At 34.4% G+C, this 23,679-nt stretch overlaps 1 protein-coding gene across 1 annotated transcript; it reads right to left on the bottom strand.

Moving 5' to 3' along the window:
- Positions 1-3,997: 3,997 nt before the first annotated feature.
- LOC134535349 (tetra-peptide repeat homeobox protein 1-like) lies at positions 3,998-21,483 on the bottom strand. Its single transcript, XM_063374419.1, has 2 exons — positions 21,409-21,483; positions 3,998-5,022 (listed from the first exon to the last, which is right to left on the bottom strand). The coding sequence occupies exons 1-2, from the start codon at positions 21,481-21,483 to the stop codon at positions 4,468-4,470; spliced, it is 630 nt and encodes a 209-aa protein (XP_063230489.1). The 3' UTR covers positions 3,998-4,467.
- Between the last annotated feature and the right edge of the window lie 2,196 nt (positions 21,484-23,679).

Here is a 23,679-nt window from a genome sequence, read left to right as displayed (position 1 = left end):
CAGCAAGTACAATGTCGAATGTGGCCAGTGACCTCCATGGTGTTTTACAGTCTGCTCGTGAAAAGTATCTACTTGCTAGAAGAGCCTGAGCTGTACGTGAAATGGAAACTAAAGAGACATTTAAACCAATCACTAGTCGCCTCGACGAACTTAAAAATAAGGAAGAACCAACCACCGCTGTGAATACAGAAGTTGATGACGAGATGCTTGCTGCAAAGAAGAGGAAATATGAACCAGCTCCAAAAATTAGGACTTTACAAAAACAGAGTCTATGCAAAAGAAAAAGTTATGGAAAAAATAACACCAAGTTAATGCAACGGTCCGGCCATACTTGCGATCCGTGACGAGTCGTAATAATGACACGACCTACATAGTGTACAGAAAACATAGTAGGTGTTTCCTCAGTGCTAAAGAAATATACTTTTTACCAGGAAATATCATATTTGTAAAAGAGTACAAATTACACGGGACTTCAGGTCTGTGCGAATTGCTGTTTAGCAGGGAATCTAAGAGTTGAAAAAGTACAAAAAACTATTAGAACTAACTTTTTCGCATTTTCGAGTTAACGATCCAGAAAGTGGCATATATAAAGATGTAGATAGTTAAAAAAAATCTACCTTCTCACCAATCTCTTAAGTAAAGTATCGGTACGTGGTGAAGGTTTTAAAAAGCTATAAAGTGGTCAGAACTTTTAATACGGTTATTGAGACGACCCAAACGAATTGGTTGATACGTTAAGACTTTTACTTGCTTAGCACAGCAATTAAATATTTTCCATACTCGAAGAAATGAGTAGAACCGGATTTGCTTGCCAATTTCGCGCTCCTGCAAGACGAAAATACCTTCGATGCAAAGTCGTAGTGTGTGAACTTGATAAGTCATTCTAGGTGGACATTTCTGTTATAATACCATATTCCCGAATGAATAAAGGTTTCATGGACATTTGACGGTCATCGATGTGTATAGCAAATTCACTTGGGCCAGACATTTGAAATTGAAAAAATATATAATCGACGTAAACAAGGCCATGAAAGACATTTTGCATGATGAACATGTAGTGTAAAACTTGTAAACGGAACTTGGTAAGTAATTCTACAATGCGACCTTCAAGGCTGTGATGGAAAAAATATGGTACCTAACACTACCCTACGTTTCTGTTGTCGAAATGTTTTAAAAAACTTTGTGCACAAAGATGTCGCGATAGTTCATGGCTAACGGAAATTACAAGTGATTGGATATCATTTCGAAACTATTAAGCGAATACAATTCCACGGTGCATTCGACCATGAAGAAGTAGCCCAAATACGTAAAGGATGATCACTTGCTTCGAACAGTGTTTTCCAACATGTAAAAGATAGACCAAAAAAAGCAAAAGCTAACGTGGAAGACATTGTGCGGATCTCCAAACAGAAAGGCATTTTCAAGAAAGGTTTCACAGCAAATTGGATCCTAAACTTCCCGAGTGACCCACGTTCGCGTATAATTTACCTTGAAGAATTGTACCACAAACCTATTCGTGGTGGCTTCTATGCCGAATACATTTGGCCTACGATGTATCCCGATAAGTACTTGGTGGAGAAAACTCTATAAACGAAGAAATATACTTTCTTACTTCGAGTGGAGGGAATTTCCACTTCGCTTTAATTCGTGGGTGGCATATTCAGAAATAGAAAAAGTTAGTAATTTCCTTGTTTTTTTACTTGCAGAAATTATGTTATAATTTTTATTTGTAACTTTGAGGTGTTTTTATTTCTCGAACCTGTCACTATTTTGGAAAGTTTAATTTAATTATATATGTTTATTTAAAATTTACTTTTTGCATCATTCAATGATCAAACCGAGGTGATCTTATCATTCATTATTATGACATGCCATATATTTTTAATGATTTTTGGAATTTTTCCAGAATTTATAGCTTAATAATTAAATAATTTTCACATGCTGGCCAAGATGACTGACAAGATGGCTGGCGCCCTGGCAATAAATGATTCCTGCACTCCAGCAGGCAAAAATTAAACTAATATAGCAACAGCACTCCCTAGCAGGCAATGTGTGTTAACTAGCGTTCCTACTTACGAATACCGAAAATAAAGACGGCTGCTTCCAGCAGATAAAAACAAAATAGCGATCTAAGATGGCGTACTCCAGCAGACGAAAACTAGGTGGTCACCATGACGTCATACTGACTAAACATAATATCTGCCTTGGCATTAGTGGTGGGAGATCAGTCTGCTGGTGGCTTTCATGTAGGATGGATCCATCGCCATTTTTTTTAATCGAATGGCCTCGTTGGGTCTGAATCAAGGATTCCGAACTCCGTGACGTACGTGCGTTTTTAATTGAAAGTTTATTATATAAAATTGTATATATTTAAAAGATTCTCCTGATTTTCTTTCATAAAAGTTACCGATGTTCAATTTGGTGGCCATAACTATTATTGCAACCGTGATGTACCTGGTAAAGTAAACTGCTCCATAATAATGGCTACTGCATCGTCGACCGAAACATCGGTGATATCTTCGCCTTCGACGCGGCTACAAACCAGAATCCAAGCAAGTCCTGACAATGGCCACGAATGCCTGCGAACGTTTTAAGAAATATAACTATTTTCAAAACTGAAAAAAAAAATTAACATTTAATTGAGTACCACGTGTTTCAGTTGCTGAATCTTGGCGAAACAACGAATATAGCTTGGCGAAGTGAAAGCGACTGGCGTGTTTGATGCAAATAATCTCATTCAGTGGTCTAAATTATTTTTGGAATATGCGTGTGTCTAATACATGAAAGAAAATATTTACAAATTGATTAAATATAGCACTGTGTAACAAAATTTACGTGGAGAATTTGCTGAAAAATGACTTCGTGGAACTCAGTGCACGTGTGCAGGTTTTTGTAACACTGCAGTGTATTTACTCAATTTTTCTTATCTCACACTCTCCACGAGTTCTCTTGCTAAGAGACACACTAATTTTGATTGTGTGATATGCAAAAAATACAGAAGACTAAACAACAGTACAGTTATTTCATTTTCTATTCTATTGTTATACTTGCTAAATAAAGTGTTACTTAGCCCTTAAATTAAACAATTTGCTATATATATATATTTCACGTACAAAAAAAAATCCCATATAAATTTGACGCACTTTTTTTTTTTTTTTTTTTTTTTTTTTTTAGTATTTACTGGCCGTGTGACTGATGGGAAAGTATTTGATTCAAATTTTTCATTAATCACCAACTGACTTTCATTTATAGATCGAAGCCTAAAATCCAGTTTTCATTTTTCTAAATAAAAGAATGACAAGTTTCTTTACACATTTGCATTCTCTATTTTACCCTCTAAGGGTATGAATTAAAAAAATTATTTTGTGTTCACTTACGTTAGATAAGAAACGCCTATGCAAATTTTCATGCTTCAAGGCACACCCGTTTAAGATATGCATTGTCTGTCAGTCCGTTTTAGAGTTTAGCTGAGTATATTGCCAAACATCATTGAAAGCCAGCATATAGACAAATTATCTATTAATTTAGTACATAATTTGTTGTCTTACGATGTGTTTATCGTAGTGATGAAGCATGATACAATTACTTTCAAGTTTGACAATTTTTTTATTATTTTGTCTATTAATTATGATGAAAAAATGCATATATACAATAACATTAAGTGTCCACTTTGTACAAGTAATTTATAAACATGCGGAAAACCAATGCAGTGTACCTAAAGTTTTAGCATAATGACGAGGATATTTTTTGTAATAGTCGAGAAATCTAATGTGACCTTAAGGTTCGTTTGTATGATAACCCGCAAATAACATGATATTCAATGAAATATGGTTCGCATAGTACATTAGCACGGTTATTATTCCCAAGTATGAAACAATTCACGGGAATGGTTTCACTCAAGGCACTACCCACAGCCTAAGTGCAAGCGAACTGGTTGAAGATTCAAAAGACTTGTGTCATAGAACAAGACGACTAGAGGAAATACATAAGACACAAATACAGCATCAATAAAATTTATTGCTCCAAAAAAAAAACAAGTACATAGAGCGATGGGATTAAAGTTGGTGATGGACACATTTGTATGATCTAACGCGCAGTGCCGTCCACAGGGCGTTATGTATGGCGCAATTTACACCACTGAAAAACATTTGGTGAAGGAATTTCAAACTTTTAAGAGGGGGAGGATTTAAGATTAAACAAATGAAAACCAAATCTTAAATCATTTTATCACTTGAGAATAATCGGCCTTAAATGACAATTTTTTACCGTTTAGTATTTAAGTGTTAGATTGGCAAAAAACCACGATTTTGATGAAATAAATCTCCAGAGGTATGACTCCTCGACCACCGGGTAGGGGAGTATCATATTCAAAGTCTTAGGTAAGTAGTTTTAAGAGAAGTGGGCGATGGTTGGTTTTACTAGGGGAAGAGGGGACGGACACACTCGCAGGAACAGCAGTAAGCGGCGCTAGTGGTCACCCACGTGGATCGGCACGCGCTTGGTGACGAGGATGGGCCTCGGCACGGGCACGTGAACCCGCTTGGGCACGTGCACGATGAGTGGCTGTGGCTGCGGCACGTGCACCGGCTGCGGCGACTCGACGCGCAGGGGCACCTTCACCGGGTACGGCAGCGGCCTCTCCACGGCGACCGGCACCGGGCGCTTGACGGGCACGTGGTAGGGCCGCGGCACGGGCACTTGGTACGGCACGTGCACGGGCACCTCGACGGGCACCTGCACCACGTAGGGAACCTTCCGCTCCACCTCCACGACGTACGGCTTGGGCACCGTGACGGGGATCTTCTTGGTGATGACGGTGGCGACGACGCCGCGCTCCTCGTGGCTGGGGTGCCCCAGGGCGATGGCGCCGCCGCCGAGTGAGGGCCCTTGGTCGCCGAGGTGCTCGAGACCCGCACCGTGGCCCGTCAAGCCGCTGTCCAGAGCTCGCTTGTCCTTCCTGCCGGCGGCTTCCTGCGCCTGCTCGGCCGAGCTCGCCGACAGCCACAGTAGCAGGGAAAACACCTGACAACCCATTGCAAAATATTACATTTTATTGGCACAGAGTAGAAGCGCCCCTAATTTCTTACTAGGTAAATCATTTTAACGAATTTTATTTAAACTGATTTTGCTTCCATTATTTTAAGTATAGTCTTGATATACATAAGCATTAATTTTTTTCATCAAATTCTTTATAAGTTCTTAGAAACTTAAAGGCCAATTAATATGTCAACACTAGAACGAACTAAGAGCATGTAATCTTGTTGTTTACTGTTTTAAATAAATCTTTTGTGTGTAGCCTTTGACAAGTACATATTACCTAATATGTTTTTGTATATCATTGGTCATAATACCCTGAAAAACTCAGGTCTGTACTATACTGGGAAAACAAATTATTCCATTATTTATGAATGACAAGACGCGCAGCTTCAGGGAATTGCTGATATATTACTTTCAAATGAAAAGTATGTGATTTATTCCAAACACATTAAAAAATTATGCAAAATAATTTCTAAGGTGCATAAAACATTTAATTCAAAACAAAACCCTTTAAGGTTTTTTAGGTGTTTTTGCTTAGTCATTTTTTAGTTTTATTGTAGAATCTGTGTCTAATTTTATTATTTCGTTTTAAGAGTTTTTGAGGATATATTTTACCTTGATGAAATAGAAACTTAACTCCTGTTCATTTCATAATGTAGAAAATTTTAAATAATGTTAAAGAAGCAACTTCTTATTTTTAGTTAATTTTGAACCATTGTTTACACTAACACTTTTTTTATGGTTAGAGTAGAGCTTACAATAATTTAATAATTTGGCCCTTTTATTAATACATACCTCCATTATTTTAATATATTTGATAAAATCTTTTATTTCATTGAAATCTAGACTACAGATATCATATTTTCTATCCAACATATAAGTTAATTCTTAGTTCTACTCAGTATAACTACTGAATATAAATAGTACTTATGGAAGTCTCCAAGCCATTAGAAAATTATTATGTTTTTTTGAAGCTAGTAGGATAGTAGGACTTCCCGACACGAGATGGCATAGTGATTGCCTCGTCAAGCTGGTGGCGCCGTTGTGCGGTGGCAGGGAATTTATTAATACATTGTTTTCCGTGTTTTTTTTGTCTTGGAAATACTGTTTACTGATTTCATAAATGGCCCCAAGGAAACAGACCACTGAACAAGCTGCATGCTTTCTCCTTGGGAATGTGAGGTCATTTTAATTGGCTTGACCTTTGATGATTCACATTTTGCGATTTATTGTATACTGACAACCGGAGCACATCAATCACTAATGTTGTGGTCTTGCTATTTTGGGTCTGCTGGTTTTTCAATCAAACATTGGTATATAAAAGAGCTTCAATATAATCTGGGCAGAAATAACTTCAAAGGTTGAAGACCTTTACAAATTGTATCATAAACTAAAACAACCAAAACATTCTACATATTAATCGAACGAATTATTAAATTAAAATGGCTCAATACATTAAGTTATCATTTCAGATGTTAAGGCGATTGGTGCATGTAAAATATTATGACAAAACTAATTTAACTGTAAATATTTATTTTTGATGCTTCTTTTTAAGACATAATATACCTAGGATTTTTTTAATAAACTTTTTTTACTGAGTTATGTCATTTTAAATGCATTTATTTTTATTCTAAGCCAGAATTATTTAGAAAACACATAATTATGTTAAACTTAAGTATAGTTCAAGAAATGAGTGTACGAATAGGTTTCTGCAACTATAAAAGTAAGAAAAATTTGTTTTCATCGTCAAAATTACAGTTTAATATTGACAATTTCCATTGATCATTGCTGGACTACTTCAGGAGCGATTTAAAGAATAAATTTTAATGAAAATGAAAACATAATTGGCAGAACACTATTGAGTTATGTATATATTTTCATATCCTTTTGTTTTTTATACGATCAGACTCAAAACATGCCCTCTGGAGTGGAAGTTCTAGTGCTGCGTGTAAAACTCTCGCCGCCGGGAAGAATGTACCCGCGATGTGGCGCTGAGGGGCGGCGCTTGTCGGAACCAGGTGGTCCGGCGGAGTTCCGGCCGGCTGGGGAGGGGGAAGAATGGTGTGTAGAGGGAGGACAAGAGAGGAGGCCGAAGAAACGAAGGGTCTGTCAAGGTCGCGCTTCATAGTGGAATCATCGCTCAAGCAAGGAAATTGTCTCTGTACAGAAAAATTCGTACAGCGAAATTATTTTTAGCGGTTATGTTTTGACTTGAAGTTGAATACTGACATGGTGATTATTCTTTGTGGTGGTTGTTTACACATATGAATACATTTTTACCCTCCAGATTAATATGTTTTGACAGCATAGAACATCAGTTGTGTATTCCGGTTAGTTAGGGTATGCTATATGCACACTAGAATGACAGATCTAAATTTAACCCAAAAAATAGTTTTATATGTATTAAAATTTATTTAGAACATCAAATCAACACTAGGCTATTCCAGTTATATGATATAAAATAAAAATTGCAAATTTTAGCTAGCGATGCCGGAATGCCGGGCACACTAACAACAAATGTCCTTTTGTAATATTACATTGCACGGAACACTGAAACCTTAATGCTTCAAATGTTTGTTATCAGTTTTATTATTCTGTGCTACATTATTTAAATTTATATGTTTAATTTATTTTGGGTTTTGAACTATATTTCTGACATTGTTACAGACGTTTGGGCTTTTCTCTATGTAAGTATTAAGTAATCGCGGATTTTGGAATTACGTTTTTCACGGCCAGAAATTGCCCGATGTTTCGGCGGAAATTTCAAAAAGTGCCTCGAGCCTATTGTAAAAGTTACGCTACTAAAAAGAAGCTTGGTTTTGGCCGTTTTGGTGCGTGCAGCTCCGCGTCAGGAAGTTCCTGACGCGGGCCTACCATAAGATATGTTACGTGTGCGGTAATAATTGTATGTATAAAAAGGTTATCATCAGACTGCTGATGGTATGTTAAGTTGCGAACGGGAATACGTGATTTTAAAGTTATTAACGTCAGAAGATATCATTAGTCCAAGTATGGCCATTTTGTTATTACTCTATCACTAACGCTGTACTGACGCCCTGCAACTTTTTAACATTGCCGATTGATATTATGACTTTGTTGATGTTCCTGGGATAAACTAAAACCAGCCGCTATTAAATATAATATTTACTAAATTAATTAGCCTCTCAGTATTATTAATTCACGATCATGTGAACATACAATGCACAACTATCTTAGTGGTCTTCAGTATATAGGTTTTATGTTTTATCGGACAATTGATTTAATTTATGAGTTAGTGAATTTTTCGAACCGTAAATCCATTTTTGAACTCTACGTGAAACATTGACATTTGCGAAGTCGTGCCCATAAACCTGGCAACTGAACGGGCCTTAGCTATCAAATTCTTTATTATTTACAATAAATATATTTGACTTTGTAAGACTCGAAAGTACTTAGACTCGTTCTGATGTATTTATAGGATAAGAACAAAAGAACGAATCATTTAGTTTAATTTGTGGGCGCCAACAACTTCTACGAAGTTGTAATACTGAATAAACGTTACAATTACTTATATTTTAATTAATTTGTACTACACACCATTAATTAAAATTTCTTTTATTGTTGTCTGGACTATTCAGTGGGTAGAGTTGGGTATGTCGTGGAAAAATTCGTAAAACCTTGGATTAGCATATATACAACGATGTTGTGAACTTTTAACTCAAGTTGTTCATGACTTCAGCAATCTGGTAGTGTGGAAATATTTGGCAAAGGATTTCAAATGATATTAAATTATTCCCGAGTATCAGTTTTTGCAAGCTAGTAAATGTTGTGTCATTCCTTAATCAATAAATAACCGACCTGTTAGGATAGTGCCGTGGTAACGAACTATACGTTACTAGGTTTGTCTTCTTTCAACCAGGACCTCAGCAATAAATCTTCTGCGTCTTCATCCTTGGTACACCCCTTTGCTGTCTTGTATCTTCGTCCTGGGAACGCCTAGTAGCAATTAGTCGTCTTCGTCCTGGGAACGCCTTTCGTTGTTTCCAAGCCTTCGTCCTGGAAACGCCTCTAGATGACCATCTTCGTCCTGGGAACGCCTATCGTTGATCGTCTTCGTCCTGGGAACGCCTCTCGTCGTTTCCGTCTGGTATCGTACAGTTGACTATTATAATTATTTCTTTCTTCGTCCTGGGAACGCCTTAGTATGATTTCAGATCTTCGTAGTTTATACTTGTAGTCTTCATCCTGGGATCGCCTTGTAGTACTCAAATCTTCTTATAAATAATAATTCTTCTTTAATTCAATAACTCTCTTCAAATCATTAAAATTATTCCTGTTTACTATACTTTCTTATAATTCTTCAAAATATTTCAATAGTTATAAGTTTCATTTCTGCAGTCATCAAATGTCATGTCTTTCCTATACGAAGTTCCTATATCAAGTCCCTATTCCTTTTCTCAATTTCTTCCAAACAAACTTTTATTAGCTAGCAATAATTTTTGTTAAATATTTTCCACCAATACCAGATTGTTTTACAAATATTCGTCATATAATATTACAGGTGAACTGTGAAAAACCCATTCTTATTCGTTAAAACAAAATATATCATTACTTGAGCAAAGAAGTTTTACATTCAAAGATAGAAATACAAATTACTGATTTATGGTTCATAGAGAAATAAATGTGTACTGAAGTGAAATTATAAATATGCTACATTAATTTTGTTCATCCATCTTGTTATATGAAATTAACAAGTTCAACCTTTATAGAATGCCCCTCCGAAGAATGTCTACATTGTGTATGGTGACACTATACACTGGAGGTATTCTTCCAATAACAATAATACACTATGGACAAAATTACACTTGAACACATATCATAGTTAAATATTTACAAGAATTACATACAATTCACACTCAAATAATAAAACAACAAAACAATTCTCCATTTAATATGTACACGTTTTCTATTTTAAACATAGTTAAACAATTGTATCATAATTTTGTTTTGTTTCGTACTTAGTAACTCCATTAACCTTTCACGTTATACAAATATTATGTATTCATATCATTAGTGCGTGGGTAAATAAAACAAACTTTCAAATGAACGATTATTTTGCCCCTCCAAACTTTAATTAATGGTATGTTTTTCAATAAGGCTGAAAATTTAATTCTCTATCATATTAGAGTCTTTATAAATTCTTAATTGGGTTACATTGTAATGACCTATGATTTTTCCTGTGTCAATATCTGCTAATTCGTAACAGTTTTCTCTTATAACCTTAGTTATGCGATAAGGACCTTCATATAATAAGAAAAGTTTCTTTGTAACTAATTCCCAAAATTGACTACGGTAATCTGTTCTCTTTAGTACTAAATCGCCGCAAGATAAATTAATTTTATTTGCAGGTTTCATTCCTCTTCTGCGCGCGTCGGCGGCAGCTATTAAACGAGCTTTTACTTTATTTTGATTTTCCTTCCGTGTTTCTTCCTCCTTAATTTCATTTTTAGGTTGGTATGATTTATTTAATCCAGGTTTGTCAGAAAAAGTTTCCTTATGTAATGATAAGACTTCAAATAAACGTCCTTTTAATTTTTCGTCATTTAACGAGTTACCTACTGTAGCATTCTTCAAATCTGATTCTGAAGCTATTGAATCATTAATGTTACTACAACATGTTTGTTCTTCCCTTCTTTCCTTCTTTAACGTACATAAACAATGATCAGTAAATTTCCAATTTTCCGCATAGGTTGATGACGATCCGTCGTCATTAATAGTAACTAGACATCTTCTAAAATCTAATATAACATTGAATTTTGTTAGAAAATCAATACCTAGAATAATGAGTTTCGACAATCCATTAACAATTAGTACTGGTACTAACTTAGTTGTTCCAAGTCCATTTACTTCTAATAATGTCTGTTTGTTGATGATTGGGCTAAATTTAGTCGTCACACCTAAGATCTTTAAGTTCGGTACTGGCAGAATAGGTAATTTTACTCCTTTACTTTCAATCATCTCGACGCAATCAGAACTGATGCAAGAAATTTCAGCCCCACTGTCTAACAATACTGGTACTTTTACTCTGTTTATCATTAAAGTGATTTCAGGACATAAAGCTTCTTTGTCGTAAATCGCGGTTTCTTCATTTGTTTCATCGCTTAAAAATTCCCTGTCATTGTGATTTAAAATTATAGTGTGTAATTGTTTCGTATTGCTTCTCATAGACATATTCACCGTTTTTCCGCTATAGTTATTTTCGACTCCATTCTCTAGTTTTGGGTTAGACGTTCGGAGTCTATCCTCTCTAACCCTACTTAGTTTAACTGTTGCGCATTTTGGTTAGCCTCTTGCGAATGCCATATCGCGTTTGGATTAAACTCACGGTTGTTAAAACTCATTACATTACTTCCTCCTTGTCCGTTCGTATGTGTTGAATTTTCAAACATAAGTTTCGTGTTTGGTCTCCATTCTGGTGTTTTAACTACATTACCTACGAATTGGTCCCTTGGTTTGTTTACTTGTGTCGGAAATCTAGTATTTGTCTGTTCCTGTGGCGTATTTTCAACAGTATTCGCATTTTGTGTCATCTGTGTCACCGCCCCTCCTGCGTTCGGTGTGTTTTTACAATAGTCGTCATTCCTTCTCCAATTTCCCTTCATTTGTGGTCTTGAAAATTTATATCTCCTATCTGATTCCTGATAATTATTTCTATTATAATTCTGGTTACCATATTTCCAAAAATTCCTCCTATTCTATTGGTTTCTGTCATACCAGTTTCGTTTATAATTATCGAATCCCAATGTGTTAACTCGCGGTGGTCTCTGTTCTCCTGTATTTTCAAATTTTCTTTGGTGCCAATTTGAATACAGAGGTACATTCGGTTTACTATTGTTACGATTTTCATTTGGTTCTCTACGTTCGTATGTTTCCCTGTTCGTCGTCGTTCTCTCCAACTTTTCGAGTTTGTCATAGACTAATAGTTTTTCCTTGAATTCTACAATATTTGAAAATTGTCTACCCGCAAACTGTAATTGATATTTAATAGGTAGTTGCGATAATATTAGTGCAACAAATTCCGCATCCTCCATTCTACAATCTAAATACCTGGTTCGTTCGTACATTTCACTAACATGTGCTTCTAAACTTTTATTTTTCTTGTCGAATTTTTCGGCATGTAACTGGATTCTTAGATTACTCTGAACTCTAGTATTCCAAAATTGTTGTGTGAATAATTTTCTAAATATTTCATACTCACTAACCGTATCTGGTAACATTTCCCACCAAAAGAAAGCTGTATTCTTTAAACAATGACTCACACATTTCAACTTATCTGCTTCGTTTAGTGCGAAAGTTTTACAATATTCCTCGAATGCTCTCAAAAATCGCATAGGATTTTCAGTGCTGATTCCGGAGTAAGTTGGTATGCTGTCTAACCATTTCTTAGCTGGATGATGTAAAGCTAATATCGGATCTGTTATAGCTGTTTGCATGATGCTATTATTCATATCCGAACCTCGAATAATTCCTGCGGAATTAGTTAAATTAATTGTTTCCGGTATTGTAGTCTGTGAATGTACTACTTCTACTTCTCTATGATTTCTGACGGTATTTCGCAACTTCATTTCTTTTTCTATTTCACCGATTCTTCCTTCTACTCCCTCAAATCTCACTTCATTTCGTCTGTTGGTCATGTCTAACTTTTCCTCGACTATAGTTACCGCGATATTTTGACATTTACTTTCACATTCTTTCAATTTTTCGTCTACTTTCTCTTCTACTTTAGATAGATCCCCTTCTATTCCTTCTAATATATCACATACTATAGAAAATTTTCTTTCTGTGTCCGTTACCATTCTATTCATGGCTGTATTAATTTGCCTAATATTTTCTAATAGTTCCTAATTTTTCTGTTTACGTTTCTCCTCCGCTTCGCGTTCTTTTTGTTCCCGTTTCTCCTCCTCTTCGCGCTTTTCCTGTCTACGTTTATCCTCCGCTTCGCGCATGAACATAAATATTTGTTCCATTCCTGACATGTTAGTTTCCCTTATTCTCGTATCTACTTCGCCTATTTGCGGCGTTGGTACGTCGCCCTGTCTGATGTTACTATCTATTTCAATTTGATCTGTGTTTTCAGATGGATCTGTTTCTGATGTAGCCCTTGAGTTATTTCCCCTCAAGAAATAAGTGTTCCTGTTTTCTTCTGACATCATGTATGTGGTATCTCTAATCTTGAGTTAAAATTTTCAGTTTGTTGTAGTCAATATACTTCGTGCTAATCCTTTGATTTATAGCCCCTCGTTGTGGTAGCCAATCTGAACGGGCCTTAGCTATCAAATTCTTTATTATTTACAATAAATATATTTGACTTTGTAAGACTCGAAAGTACTTAGACTCGTTCTGATGTATTTATAGGATAAGAACAAAAGAACGAATCATTTAGTTTAATTTGTGGGCGCCAACAACTTCTACGAAGTTGTAATACTGAATAAACGTTACAATTACTTATATTTTAATTAATTTGTACTACACACCATTAATTAAAATTTCTTTTATTGTTGTCTGGACTATTCAGTGGGTAGAGTTGGGTATGTCGTGGAAAAATTCGTAAAACCTTGGATTAGCATATATACAACGATGTTGTGAACTTTTAACTCAAGTTGTTCATGACTTCAGCAATCTGGTAGTGTGGAAATATTTGGCAAAGGATTTCAAATGATATTAAATTATTCCCGAGTATCAGTTTTTGCAAGCTAGTTAATGTTGTGTCATTCCTTAATCAATAAATAACCGACCTGTTAGGATAGTGCCGTGGTAACGAACTATACGTTACTAGGTTTGTCTTCTTTCAACCAGGACCTCAGCAATAAATCTTCTGCGTCTTCATCCTTGGTACACCCCTTTGCTGTCTTGTATCTTCGTCCTGGGAACGCCTAGTAGCAATTAGTCGTCTTCGTCCTGGGAACGCCTTTCGTTGTTTCCAAGCCTTCGTCCTGGAAACGCCTCTAGATGACCATCTTCGTCCTGGGAACGCCTATCGTTGATCGTCTTCGTCCTGGGAACGCCTCTCGTCGTTTCCGTCTGGTATCGTACAGTTGACTATTATAATTATTTCTTTCTTCGTCCTGGGAACGCCTTAGTATGATTTCAGATCTTCGTAGTTTATACTTGTAGTCTTCATCCTGGGATCGCCTTGTAGTACTCAAATCTTCTTATAAATAATAATTCTTCTTTAATTCAATAACTCTCTTCAAATCATTAAAATTATTCCTGTTTACTATACTTTCTTATAATTCTTCAAAATATTTCAATAGTTATAAGTTTCATTTCTGCAGTCATCAAATGTCATGTCTTTCCTATACGAAGTTCCTATATCAAGTCCCTATTCCTTTTCTCAATTTCTTCCAAACAAACTTTTATTAGCTAGCAATAATTTTTGTTAAATATTTTCCACCAATACCAGATTGTTTTACAAATATTCGTCATATAATATTACAGGTGAACTGTGAAAAACCCATTCTTATTCGTTAAAACAAAATATATCATTACTTGAGCAAAGAAGTTTTACATTCAAAGATAGAAATACAAATTACTGATTTATGGTTCATAGAGAAATAAATGTGTACTGAAGTGAAATTATAAATATGCTACATTAATTTTGTTCATCCATCTTGTTATATGAAATTAACAAGTTCAACCTTTATACAACAATAGTTAAAAAAAATCGGAGTGATATTTTGGTTTAATGGAATTGTTGTATTGAGGGATACGTGGTATTCGTTTATTCGTGTGTAAGTAATAAATCAGTCTTAAAATCAGTTAATTATTTTGTCTTCCTCTTTCGTATTCTAATTGAGATAAATATCAGATAATCATGTGTTACTTGTATCACGACATCAAGGTATTATTTATCACTAATTAATATTTTAATTTTGTTAACTATTGTGCATTGGGCAGTGCACTAGACATCACTACCTGTGTGTAGTGTTGCGTTAAACTTTTTAACGCATTAGAGTTCACATAAAATGATAAATCCAAAATTTCGTTTTAAAGTATAAATATCAGCGATCAATTTAATTAATATCCTGTATAACTAGTAAACCACTCGAAAATATGTTTAGGACCTGTTAACCTAAATATTTGTTAACAGTTAAACTGAACCAAGATGTGTTAGTGTTTTTTTTCTTCGTATATTAGAGGTATGGGACATCAAAATACGCATCTGTCGCCCATTGACTTTAAATACAGAATTATAAACTACATATTGTGAAAACATTCTGCAGCAGTTTTTGCTGAACGGAAAAACACGGATGAGAAGACAGACGAAATGTGTTGGGTAAGTAATTTTTTGTCAAATGAAATGGAACAGGGAAGTGCTTATCAGAATGAAAGTACAGAACTACTTTTGTGCAAGGAAATGCATTTTACAAAGACATTTCAAGAGAAATCACATTTAAATGAAATAGATCTTGCTGACATGGAAGAAATATACTTAGATTTAGAGGCCAGGCCCCTTTCAAGTGACGAAATTTCTCTTGAAGGGCTGAAATATGTTTCTGGCTATACAGCTCACCGTTTCAGAAATAAATATCCTGACCTTGGCACTACGGATTTCAATTCGGAGGACGATAGCTGGATACATACACAATCAAAGGGTAACTTAAAATGTCCCACTAATGAATTTTTTGAATTAAAAAAGATCGCTGAAATGTGTTTTGATAATGTTTATGGCAACAATTTGTGCATAAAAGAGCGGATTTTAGAATCACTGACTAAAATTATTTGCGGAACTACTGAAAATAAATATCCAGAAGAAGTTATATACTGTTTTGTCAGGACAAGAACGTATATGCGTATCAAGTATTTGAACATGAAATATTTTAACGAACAAGACCAAAAACGCAAAGAAAGAAATAAGATGAGGAAAACTACCCTCTAAGATTTATCAGTGTGATAGTGTCCACTTTCCTTCACCATAATATGTATGTTCATAATTTATTTACGATGTTTTTTAACTACTATATTTAAGAAAAGCATTTATTGTGAATATCGCAGAAATTATGTAGGGCTTAAGGTGTTTATTGTATTCCAAATATTGAGTATGTCATTTTTATTGCCTTTATTAAAAATAATATATATTTTAACAATGTAACAAAATTGCGATATTTTTGTATTGCTATTGCAATTTCGTTTCTTGTAAACATTATTGTAGACTTTTTCATATTGAAATTAAATTTGCTATAGGGTTGTTTGTATTTTAATTTTAAAGTTATAAGATTTTAAGATTTTTTATATGTTGTTTACTGTTTACAAACATTTTAAAAATATTTCCTTAACCATATTTTTATTTCCATGGCAATAGTCTTGTTAGCTTTTCGGGTAACTCTTCTACATGGATGATAAGATGGTGCGACATCTGAAACATATCACACCACCTTTACATAACTATTAAACTAAGAGGTATTTTCTTTACAAAATATTAAAGCACAATGTTTCCTTGTGGCGTAGGTGATTTAGAATTTACATTTATCTAGAAAAATGCGCTTTCAGAATTTTTGTTAACATTGTCATTCCAGTTGTATAAACTTTTTTGTCAAATTAGTTGTTATTTATACTTTTTGTTTCATTTTGGACTATGGTTTTTTTTTTAACTAGTTAATTCAAAGATTTGTGGTGTGTACAGGGAGTGATATCTCTATTAATTTCTATACTCCTTTGGATAAGCGGAATATTGCCACCACAGTTTTACATATAAACAAATCCTACAAATGTTTTAAACATTATGACAAATAAAAAATAGTTTCAAAAACATCCTTTTTTTTTTTTGGTGTGTATATTTTGAAGGTTAATATTATGTATGTACGTAAATTCTTAAACATAGAGTTATTTATTAATTTATTTAGAAAATTATTCATAGGTAGGTAATAAGTTTTTCTATTTGTCAATATTGTTATTATGGTAGATAGGAGTACAGTAAATGCCTACATTCTTATATTACTTTATATCTCTTTCGATTTGGAGTGTTTCTGAGCCATTCGGGGTCCTCAACATCACCCTCTCCACCCCAGCCCCCCCCCCCCCCCCCCCAGGTGGTTAAAGCCCCAAAATTTCAAAAGTATAAATTTTTTTAAAAATCTTTCTCTTTAGATTTTAAGTGTTTTCGAGTCATTCAGGGTCCTCGAAACCCCCCCCCCCCCCCTTCTAGGAAAAAGCCCCAAAATTTCTATAATTTTAGGAATTTCAAATATCTATTCATTCAAGATGGAGTGCTTCGAAACATTCGAGGTCTTGAACCTCCACCCACCCCCTCCTCCCTTCCACAAAAGTGAAAGCCACAAAATTTCGAAAAATTGGAGGAAATTGTATTAAAATTAAGTCATTACGAACTAAAGTGTCCGGGGAATGGTGGAACTTTTACCCAAAGTCGACTTCCTACCCAATTTTGATGGAGGGGGGAAATGCAAAACCCCAAAATTTTGAAAAATTTTTTAAATTTAAGTATACTTATTTACTATTTTGAGTGTTTCCGAGCCATTCGGTGTCCTCAAACTACCCTCCCTCCACAAGGAGTCAAAAACCCAATAATAAAAAAATTTCCCGAAATTTCTAAAACCTATTCTCTTTCGATTTGGAGTGTTTGCGAGCCATTCGGGGTCCTCAACATCACCACCCCCCCCCCCCCTTCACAGTGGTCAAAGCCCCAAAATTTAGAAAATTTCAAAAATCATTCTCTTTCGATTTTTAGTGTATTCCTGCTATTCAGGGTCCTCAAAATAACCCCTCTCCCTCTGGGGACAAAGCCCCAAAATCTCGAAAATTTCAGGAATTAAAATATCATTTCTTTCGAGATGGAGTTTTCCGAACCATTCGAGGTCCTGAACCTCCACCCCCCCCCCCCCCCTCCTTTTTCTCAAAAGAGAAAGCCACAAAATTTCGAAAAATTGGAGGAAATTGTATTAAAAATAAGTCATTACGAACTAAAGTGTCCGGGGGATGGCGGAACGTTTACCCAAAGACGTCTTCTCCAGCAAATGTTTTTGGTAAGGGGATTGGGGGAATGCAAAACCCCAAAATTTCGAAAATGTTCTTAAATTTAAGAATACTTTTTTACTATTTGGAGTGTTTCCAAGCCATTTGGGGTCCTCAAACTACCCTCCCCCCACAAGGAGTCAAAGACCCAATAATTAAAACATTTCCCAAAATTTCCAAAAACCTATTCTCTTTCGATTTGGAGTGTTTACGGGCCATTCGGGGTCCTCAAAAACACACCCACTCCCCTCAGGGGTCAAAACCCCAAAATTTAAAAAATTTCAAATGTCATTCTCTTTCGATTTTTTATTTCCCAGCCATTCAGGGTCCTCAAAATCACCACTCCCCCTCTGGGGACAAAGCCCCAAAATTTCGAAAATTTCAGGAATTTCAAATATCATTTCTTTTGAGATGGAGTGTTCCAAACCATTCGAGGTCCTGAACATCCACTTTCCGCAAAAGTGAAAGCCCAAAAATTTCGAAATATAAGAATATATATAATTGGATGTTGGCATGTTTGACATCGATAAACTCTTACACCGTTTGACCGATCGCCATGAAATTTGGCACATCGAAGTGTTTTTATCATGATGAAGGTTTTTATGCTATCCATTTTTATGTAACTCGCCGCTAGATGGCGCTGTAGAGCATCAACTTCTAAACCTTTCAACCGATCGCCATGGGTAAACAGAAAATCATAGGTCACAGATATACAAACAGTAATTATGTGTCATTTCTTAATGTCCAACACACTGGACATATCGCTATCCATTTTGCTGTAACTCGCGGACAATATGTCACCCGGTGTTCAGCCCGGGCAAAGCCGGGTACTGCAGCTAGTATGATATAAAATTCATTGTTTTCGGGCCTGTGACCGTTTTTTACCGTGCACCAATCGCCTTAATCTTCCGATTTTACCGATAATAGTTAAACATGATTTTTGCTGAAGATCTCGTTACTTGGAATTCAAAAGAACAATGTTTGACGTAACAAACCCTACTTATATGATATCAAACAACAAATAAAAGTAATTTTTCACACAATTATGATTTTGTGTATAGGGCTTGGAGATGAAATGGGCTGCCTGAGAGGAAATTTGTTCTTTTTAAGCTTCCTAATTAAAAGAAGACTGTTTTAACAATTGGACGTTATAGCCAAGAAAAAATGAAAATATATTTTGTAAAACTTACTTTTGGTTTCATTAAAATGAAAAGATACTCTGAATGATAAAATGTTATTAAAGTCACGTTTCAATGCTAACTTAACGTCACGAAAAATCTTTTGAACACTAGAACGTGTTTTCATTAACTTCGCGAAAGAAAAAGTACTCTTATGAGAACTTTTAAAGGCGTTTACTTATACTGTTTTTCAACATATTATAAAGTATGGAAATATATTTGGTGGAAATGTAAGATATCCCTTTTGTGATAACAACCAAAGAATTTGCTTGCATAAAATGGTTTGATTTTTGGTTTTTTGAAGATGCTTTATGGTTATTTTAAGTATACCAATATAAGTAATTTACGTAAATACAGCTTATCACATCTCTCTTTAGACTCGTGCGATTAATGCTTGAAAATAATTAATAGCAAATAAGTTGAACAGTTTTTATACGATGAATGATTTTATTTTATTATTTTTTATATTTAATTCAAATCTTTATATATATATATATATATATATATATATATATTGTGGAAAGACTGACAATTGTTTGCCGATAAACTCTGAAGCTGCATTTTATATTCTTATGCGCAGTTCTGACCAAAATTCAGTCAAAACAGGGAACAAATAAAAAAATGTCAGTAAAATCATAATGTTATGAAAAAGATTCACCGAATCCTAAAACTTGTGTAATTTCTTTTAAGGGGACTCACACATATTTTTCAATTTATTATAGCTTTTCTCAACATTGCGTGAAAAGATTTTTTAAATACCTGACCAAACCAGCAAACATTTTGGAAAAGGAAGAACTTGATTGATTGGAAGTTTTATTGGTAGCTTCCAGACTTGAATTCTAAAGCCTTTTTTTTTAATAAAATAGGTAATCTGTAAAATATTGCGTGAATTTAACAATATGGTGTGTAATTATAAAGCCGTCACATACGAGAAGATCAGAAAACAGACTATGTTTATTATATGCAATTTTAATTCTTCAAGCATAATAACTGTCGTCTACTTAAAGTAGAGCAATCCTAGTTAACTTCAACGTTATTTACTATTTTTGACGTGAATACGTCTTTAAAATTTCTTCCATAGTGGGAGGCAATTCAAAAAACCAATGATAGGGGATACACTTTGCTGTTGCGGCTACATGTCTATTATCTCCATACAAAATTTAATTACACCACTATATAGCTAAAAGTTCAAAGAATTCTTTATGCTAGGTGAGGACTGTGACGCATCGCTCGCTGTGGAAGGAGAAAATGCGAAAGATAGAAAGCTATAAAAATATGTTATTTAATTTCATTCTTGCTTCTCAAGTTTTTAGATAGATTTGTAATTTAGAAGACCAGGTATATAATTTTTCAAAATTCAATTACTTGCCCACAAATAATTGTTTTGATAATTTTATAAGTTAATGCCGATATTTTATCATTGAAATTAATTATTCCTTTATTTCAAAAAACATTATTTATGAAAAAAAGACAAATAGCGCGATGGGAAGCAATTGGTGTAAACTTTTGAGTCGGTTAACTACTATTATATTGAACTTCATTATTTAAAAAAAACACTCAAACTTATCACATAAAGCAAACAAATTGAGTGTCCTAACATGTTAGATTTTTTATATGTAAAAAAATACTCTTACAAGTTCACAACAATTACGAAGTGTTAAAACTTAAATAAAAATTTAAAACCAGTTCAGACTTGATTTTTTTTAGAATATAACTATCATTAGCATACAGTCAGGTATAATAAAAAGAGCCTTTCTCTGCTCCTTTTGTTGTTATTTTAATGGGTTAAAGAAAGTTCAAAAATGGCAAACGTGCAGATAAGTTTAAAAATTGGCAGTTTGGTTTGGATTAACTATAATATTTAAAATCCTGTTTTTAACTATCTTATTAATAACATCAAATAAGTTTTAAATTAGTTTTGAAACACAGATTTTAAATTACTTTAATTATAATAAAAATAGAGCTATAATTCCATTTTAAAGGGTCATTTATCACTTTAATAACTTAATGAATGTTTCATAAGTTATACGTGTAATTTATTTTCAAACAAAATGATCTTCGATCACAAAAAATATCACGTTAGGTATGTTGCTCTCGTTTGTCTTTGTAAAAGGTATGCAAATTGTGAACTTCTCTGACCTTTTGGCCATTATTTGTACTCAGTGCTTATAACATGGAAACTTACCAGTAATTTCATGACGATAGCTTTCAGTGTGTTGTGCCGTCCAGCAGGCAACCAGTCGGCTGAAGTAATTCGCATTCTTTCTTCCGCTTTTATACTCGAGACGGCCAGCTTATGCCTTCTACTCGAAACCAATACTTTCTCCCATTGGAGCTTCCATCTGCTGCCTTAGCAGCTGCTGGTTTCGCCTACTCATCCTGAGTGTGCATTACCGCGACAGTTAAGCCAACAACAAGAAAAAACATCACCCGGAGGCTCTAGCGAAAAACACTGTATTGGTATGAAAAAATTGGTTGTTTGTAAAGTCGCTTTACGGACGATAGTTTAAAGTGACAACGTCATAACAAAACATTGATGAAATGATTGCATACTTTTATGAATAAAATTGAATAATTTTTATTTTAATAATAAAATAATAAATACTTGAAATTATACTTGTAATCAGATTTTTAAAATTCAAGAATAATAACCCTCTATTGCCGAAATTGTTGTTGTAATAAGCAATGAAAACCACAGATTAAAATTCGTCGAGAATATTTTACGTTTTTATGTCATCCAGTGCTCAAAATGATATGCAATTGTGGCCCCGGGCACGAAATTTTATTTATAATTCGTTAATAATAACGCCCCTCGAGATAAACAAAGGAAAATATGTATTAACGAGTGCCTGGTTGCCACGGTAGCGGATAGATTCCGCGATTCGTTCAGTTCACGTCCGTCACCGTAGATGACAGCACCGTAAGGGAATAATATTGTTTCGTTTTTATAATACGATTTTATAACAAATACGCATCCCAAATACACCAAACTTATTTATAATGTGTTACAATATTTTTTAAACCATTGTGCAAAAGATCCCGGGTGTAATTTGAATTATTATGTGTAACTGTAAAACACCATTGTTGGTACTAAAACGTAGGGTATTTGAAAATTCAACATTACTTTTAAATAACCGAACCGATTGTGCTGAAAAACGGTGGACGATCGTTAAATTATATAATATTAATAATTCAAACGACGAACACATGATTGAAAATTCAAAGCGATGGTTGTTCCAATCGAGTGGAAGAGAGATGCGGTGCAAGCGTACAATGAGCGTAACGGGACACATCGTAGTGGGACAATGTGCGGTACGGGACATTTTTTCGTCCGTGAAGCCGGCGTTCATCGATTTATTAGAATTTGTCACGTCAAAAATATTTTCATTCACGGTTAAAATATTGCATTAAATTTTTTATTAAAAAAAATGGAAATCAGTTGCCAAGTAATAGTTTAAAAATTTCAAGAAAATATTTAAATTTGCCAAACACATTGCCAAGTTTGTTTTTGCAAATACGACATACACTTTTAGAAATAAAACTGAATACATCCTGTCGCACTTACAAGAATTAGAGCATACTTAAAAATTTGGTTCATGTTATATACAAGCATAAGCTTTCAAACGATGGAAAAATAATCAAATATTTATCAATAGGAGTTAATATTGTTTTATTATGCTTAATAATATGTGCTCTTAATTCTGGAAGGTTATCTAGGTAACGGTTTACAAATAACTTTTATTGGGACAAAACAAAACTCAAATGCCCGTGCAAGAATCTGCATCCAGTAATGACATTAAATACCATTAATACCATTGAACTTAGAGAAGTCACCAGGCCATCGGGATTTTTCATTGTGTTTTAGAGCTCTAGTAGGGCTGCCAGATGTGAGATGACCTTTTAACCGCCTCTCAAACTGGTGGCGTCTTGTGCGATGACCAATGAAAGTAAATCATCCATTATTATTCTGCCGTTTCCATTTTGTCTTAGATGTAACCTTTTCAGGGTAAATGAATGACCCTTGAGAAAACAGACCACGTAACAAGCAGTCTGCTTCCTCATTGGGATATCTGATCTCATGTCAACTGGTCTGATATTTGAGGTTTTACATTAATCACTAATGCTGCTATTTCGGCTATGGTGGTTTTCATCTCAACATCGATTAAACAGAATTAATTTATAAACAAACCAATGAAAACTTCGATATCTGACGAGCTTAAACAATTTAATCATAAATTAAAAAAATTACCAAACTTTCATATATAAATGCAGAAAAAAGGAAAAATAAATAAATTAAAATAGCTCATCACTCTAACTTATCGTTTTAGATTTAATTCTACTTAATCTACTGATGAAAACTTAAGCTTCAGATTTTGTGGCAAAAGATTTTATTACCTGTATGTATTTCAAAAGAAGATCATTTTAATTTATAAATACCTTTTTAAATGTAATATAT

Source organism: Bacillus rossius, chromosome 8, assembly GCF_032445375.1.
Source record: "Bacillus rossius redtenbacheri isolate Brsri chromosome 8, Brsri_v3, whole genome shotgun sequence".
NCBI classification, from domain to species: Eukaryota; Metazoa; Arthropoda; class Insecta; order Phasmatodea; family Bacillidae; genus Bacillus; species Bacillus rossius.
Note: the sequence above shows the minus strand (reverse complement) of the source record. Positions and strands in the feature narration are given on the sequence as shown.